The 5,573-nt window shown below is 51.9% G+C and overlaps 1 protein-coding gene across 1 annotated transcript; it reads left to right on the top strand.

The window, feature by feature from the left end:
* The first annotated feature begins 221 nt into the window (after nt 1-221).
* On the top strand, nt 222-5,012 carry NOVA2 (NOVA alternative splicing regulator 2). The gene has a single exon (XM_048499758.1). The coding sequence runs from the start codon at nt 222-224 to the stop codon at nt 1,242-1,244; it is 1,023 nt and encodes a 340-aa protein (XP_048355715.1). The 3' UTR covers nt 1,245-5,012.
* The last annotated feature ends 561 nt before the right edge of the window (nt 5,013-5,573 follow it).

The following is a 5,573-nucleotide window of genomic DNA, read 5'->3' as shown; positions in this document are numbered from 1 at the left end:
CAAAATATATGGCGTAAGTGTAGGCTACTGGTTATACATCACTTCCAATAAAAAATGTGCTACCATTTCACAAGTTGTGAGATCAGAATTATCCAGTAAAAAAAGGAGTCTGCAGGAAGCATCCATTTCATCAGGAATCAGAGAAAACGTATTAGAATATTTTTTCCTAATCTCAAGATTAGAATCAGATACGCCACTCACACCCCTCTCGCTTTCCTCCAATGCAGGCCAAGGTGATTGTTCCGAACAGCACGGCCGGGCTGATCATCGGCAAAGGCGGGGCCACCGTCAAGGCCGTCATGGAGCAGTCGGGAGCCTGGGTGCAGCTGAGCCAGAAGCCCGAGGGCATCAACCTCCAGGAACGGGTGGTGACCATCAGCGGGGAGCCCGAGCAGATCCACAAGGCGGTCGACATCATCGTCCAGAAGATCCAGGAGGATCCGCAGAGCAGCAGCTGCCTCAACATCAGCTATGCCAACATCACAGGCCCTGTGGCCAACTCTAACCCGACAGGATCACCCTATGCTAATTCCACGGACGTGCTGCCAGCCGCTGCGGCGGCAGCCACGGCTTCGGGCTTGCTGGGTCACACCGGCCTCGCCGGAGTCGGGGCTTTCCCAGCTGCTCTGCCGGGCTTCTCTGGGAGCGACTTGTTAGCCATTAGCACAGCTCTCAACACGCTGGCAAGCTATGGATACAACACCAGTTCTTTGGGGCTAGGCCTCAACTCAGCAGCTGCTTCTGGGGTGCTGGCAGCCGTTGCCGCTGGTGCCAACCCAGCCGCCGCCGCCGCTGCCAACCTCTTAGCTTCCTATGCCAACGAGGCTTCTACCAGCACCTCCACGCCTGCCGGCGCGGTCGGAGCCTTCACGTTAGGCTCTTTAGCTGCAGCCACAGGGGCAGCCAACGGCTACCTGGGGACGGCCTCCCCGCTGATGGCCAGCTCCTTCCTGGCCACAGAGAAGCTTGTGGAAAGCGCCAAAGATATGGTGGAGATCGCAGTGCCGGAGAACCTAGTGGGCGCCATTTTGGGGAAAGGAGGCAAGACGTTGGTTGAGTACCAAGAGCTGACGGGCGCCCGCATCCAGATTTCCAAAAAGGGGGAGTTTATTCCAGGCACTAGGAACCGTAAAGTCACCATCACTGGCACGCCAGCCGCCACCCAAGCGGCCCAGTATCTCATCAGCCAGCGAGTAACATACGAGCAAGGAGTTCGAGCAACCAACCCACAGAAAGTGGGATAAGAGAAGGCTGGAGAGAAGGCTGGGGGGAAGGAGCGGAATTCAAATCAAGTCTTTAAATCGTTCAAATTGTAACTAACCTGACACCAGCCCTCCCAATGTCCATCTTGCACACAAACACACACACACACACACACACATACACACACACTCTCTCTCTCACTCCTCTGGTCGGGAAACAGCTCAGCATTTCCTCTGCTGGACCTTTATTTCGCCATTGGTGCGATCCTGTATATGTATATATATGGCAACATTTTCTTTTCTTTTTTGAGTTGATGGATTTTAATAGAAAAAAAAATCATTTTTTAAGAAAAAAAATATCCTCTCTCTTTCCCTCTTTATTTCTAACGTCCTGAATCAGCAGTCTCAAAGGGGCAGGGCCTTGCCTCTTCGTTCCCCTTCCCTCACACGGCGGTGTGTAGATCAGGTTCAGAATTTCCCGGCAACTGTGTGTGTTTGTGTTTCCCTCTTGATGCTCAGGCCTTTATGGGATACAGGATATCAGGCTGGGTTTCCAAATGCGTGGGGGAGGGAAGCTGATCTGGGTTCGAATCCTGGCGCGGTGCTTCACAAAGTGCCATCTCCCCTCTTACTGTGAGCCCTAAAATTGGCGTGATCCCTGCTCGTTTTGAGAGGAGGTCGAGGTAGGCGAGGGTGCATTCCGAAATGGGGGACTGGGTGGGGAGGGGGCTGCAATGTATACCCTTGCATATTTTTTTCCTTTGGGAGGGATTCCTTCTGCATCTCCTTCTTAACCCTGTTGTAAAAAGAAAAAGAGTGAGGTATTTGGAGCGAAGGATTGCTGACGAGGAATGACCCTGTGATCTACCTAAGAAAAGGTGTCAAGGAGACTGGCTCCTCCACAGCGGAAGAGTTTTGGATAGAGCAAGTGATGGCTTGATTGGAACCAGGGCGACGAGCGGGCCAGGCAGCTTCTGCTGTGGTTTTATGTGTGCTGAGGATGGCAGAGAGACTATTTAGAAGACTGAAGGGTCTCCTGAGATTGGACAACAGCCGGGGGTGTGGGGTGCTTGCTGTGAAGGGCAAGATAGAGTCTTGTGATGTTCAGGTGACACTCGGTCCCCTTCCGGAGACATAGTAAGTTGCTATGTCCCACAGAGCCGTGTGTGGAGTTTGTTTCCTGAGATCCGTTGGGCTGTTTTCTGTCGCATGCCTGGTGACTCACAACTGCAGGGTGCGTAAACTGCAAGCGAGATCCTCCCACAGAGAAGTGGCGTAGCCTCTCGGAGTCGCAATTCATCTCTCGACAGAAAGCTCTCCTTGAGTTTCTGGTGGGTCGCTGTCCAAACCAGCCATGTTTTTTTTCATGTCACAAGAAGTGCTATCCTGTTTGTATCCATACTGGTGGCATGAATAGGAAGGGAAATACCCGCTTGCTTATCCCAGATGCTTCCTGTCTGTCCAGGAGCCCAGCCTGGTGTGTTCAGTAAGCTAGCTAAAGTTGCACAGTCGCTACGCGCGCACCCCGCACCCCCCATGAAAGCACTAGGGAATTCCCACGCCCCTGTCAGTATTAGTTTTTGGTGTGGATTCATAAAGGAACTACAAGTCCGTCAGCTCTCGAGATCCCACCCCAGATTGGGGGGGAGTCCCTATGACCCACCTTCTTTCTCTCTTTCCTTCCCTGCAACCCCCTTGCATGAACAAGCAGTATTATCAGCCTGCAGCTGTGAGGAGGCCTTTGATGCTGACCGTCACACCGCAGGGATGCAGCTTCCTTCCCGCAAAGGCCTCCTCTCGCGTGAAAATTTGCACTCCCTGTGCAGTCCCATTGAACACCCGCAGTTTGGATGGCGACCGATGCCTACGCCCTCGTGAGGCAGGGGCGGGTGGCAGCGTGGCCTTCCCTTTCGCCCCGTGAACCCTCCCGCCATCCAAACAGGCAGTCTTTCCACTTAGTACAGGTCTGAGTGTCGTTTCCGTCGTTTCTCATCCTGATGTTTTTGCAAGCCTTTCAGTGATGCATGCTGTTTTGTCACCGGCCCACCTGTTCCCTTTAAAGGGGTACAAAAGAGAATCAGGGTGTCTCCCTGCAATGTTTACATACAGGCCCGGCAACACTCACAGGGAGGGTTTAGTCCAACCTGCTTTTGAAGATTTGTGCACTTGACTAGGAGCGTCTTTCCCCCTCCTGCCAGCTTTTGCTTCTTGGACATACGGAGCCGCCGAGCAGCCAGGGCTGGCTGTCGTCAGTCTGAACAAACCGACGGCCTGGTCACGTGCCGGTTTGTATCTCCTTTTTGACCGAAAGGCCACTTGGCAGTTGGGTCGTGTTGGGAGCCTTGCTTTTCCAGCCGGTGGCGGCAGCCCGTCGTTTCTCGTTCCGGAACGGATGACTTCCTTCGTAAGGTCTCCAGTGTAAATGTGAAGTGGATGTCTACCTCGTCACCCAGCACTCTCTGTGATGTAGCGTCCTGTGGCACCGCAAGCGACTTCCTTCCAGGTCCTTCACGTGCCCCTCTGAGCCGTCTCGCAGCCAGTGCGGCTTATCCAAGCCAGGGTGGTAGTGGTCGTTGTAAGGTGTTTTGGGTGTGTGCCTATTGGTTTGTTTGTGGTAGAATCGGTGACGGGATTTCTTAAAGGGAGAGCTGAGTTTGAGCCATCGTTTGCTTTGCCTCGGATGTTCTAAGTGAGGTTGGGGCCCAAAGGGACTGTAGACTTGGATGTGTTTGCAGGAATCGCATCTCAGACCACGGCGCGGGAGCACGGAGATGTGGCAGGAGACCTCATGCATTTCCCTCCCTCGGTTGTCTCCCAACGCACTTGCAGCTCCCTTTAGCGTAGACCTTTCTCTTCTAGCCTTGATGTCCAACGTTGTTTTACTCCAGCAGCGAGGTGTGGACTTGTGCAATATATTTTTTTCTTATTACCACTAGAGGGAATCGCTTCCCTCATGACTCTTTTGGAAGCATAAGGCTGGACCCTGGTGGAGCAACCTACAAGGGGGCAAGGGGGTGGAAAAACCCCTTCCCAATTAGTTTGATCCACTACTGGCAGGCAAAGCCAAGATTCAGGCTGCCACTACAGGGTTGGTTGGGCTCTGGGGTTTATTTGGGGAGGGGGGGCTCATCTCTTATTAGTTAACAGCCTGTGTCTTGGTTCTGTTTCCTTCTTTGCCTTGAGGCCAAGAAGACTCTATAACCACTAGGGAGCAAAACCGAAATGTGAAATTTATATACTATTTAAAAAAAAAATTAAGGAAGCAATATCTGTCTAGCAACTTGCACTGATTTTAAACGAGCGAGGATTGCTGCTGCAGCCGGCATATTATCCATAGGAGATTTCCCGAGAAGTGAAAAGGGAGGTGGGGTGGGGGGGAAGGACAATAATTGCCAGCGAGGCAGGCCTCAGTTCACACGGGCTGAGGTTCTGGGCCTCCTGGGTCTTACAAGGAACAAGCGCTGCTGCTGTTTTGCCCGTGTGTTGCATATCAGGCTTTGCTGGGGTGGCGAGAAAGAGCAAAAGGAAATGTGTTGTGCCAAACTTTTCGTCTGCGTCTTTTTAAACGGTGTGGATGTATCAGGCGAGGAGAGTTCACCTCGTCCTGCGAATCGCTCAGACATTTGGGGCGTTCATTCTAAGGCTTGTGGCATCTGCTCCTTCCTCGTGTTTGGCCTCTTCCTCTTTGGGAACTTTGGGCCACAGCTGTGTGCACTTCAGTATCAAATACCTGCGCCCAGGTGATCTATGTCCTGCAACAGGGACCTGCATAACTAGCGCTGATCCAGTTTTATTTTGCCTCATTTATTCCCGTGGTGGTGAACCTATGGTACTCCAGATGTTCGTGGACTACAATTCCCATCAGCCAATTGGCCATGCTGGCAGGGGCTGATGGGAATTGTAGTCCATGAACATCTGGAGTGCCATAGGTTCGCCACCACTGATTTTATTCCATTGTTGCTACACTTGGGGTAAAAGGCACTGAAGCCCTGCCCCCTTAAAAAGGAAAATCTCAGTCAGTTATGTTACTACCCTTCCTGCATCAGAAATATTTTTGAAACCATAAGGACTAGATTTTGTTTTAAGAAAGAAAGCTGCAGTTCTTGCGAGGCAGAATTTTGCCCACAGACACTGCGTTCTGTCGCATTTGTTGCGCTCCTGCAAAATTGCAGGTCGCAGCCTCTGAAGTATCTCTCTTCCAAGAGTTTGCTGCATGCTCTTTGAAAGGATTTCCTGAACTTACTTTTTCCCCTCTTCTCCCCGTCTGCCATACTGGAAACAGGAAGAGAAGCTGAAGAAAATGAGCTATTGAGTGTCTCCCTGTGCGAGTCCCAGTGAAAAGGAAGAGAACCCTTCTTGACTCTGGTCGAC

This window comes from Sphaerodactylus townsendi, linkage group LG06, assembly GCF_021028975.2.
Source record: "Sphaerodactylus townsendi isolate TG3544 linkage group LG06, MPM_Stown_v2.3, whole genome shotgun sequence".
Lineage (NCBI taxonomy): Eukaryota > Metazoa > Chordata > Lepidosauria > Squamata > Sphaerodactylidae > Sphaerodactylus > Sphaerodactylus townsendi.
Note: the sequence above shows the minus strand (reverse complement) of the source record. Positions and strands in the feature narration are given on the sequence as shown.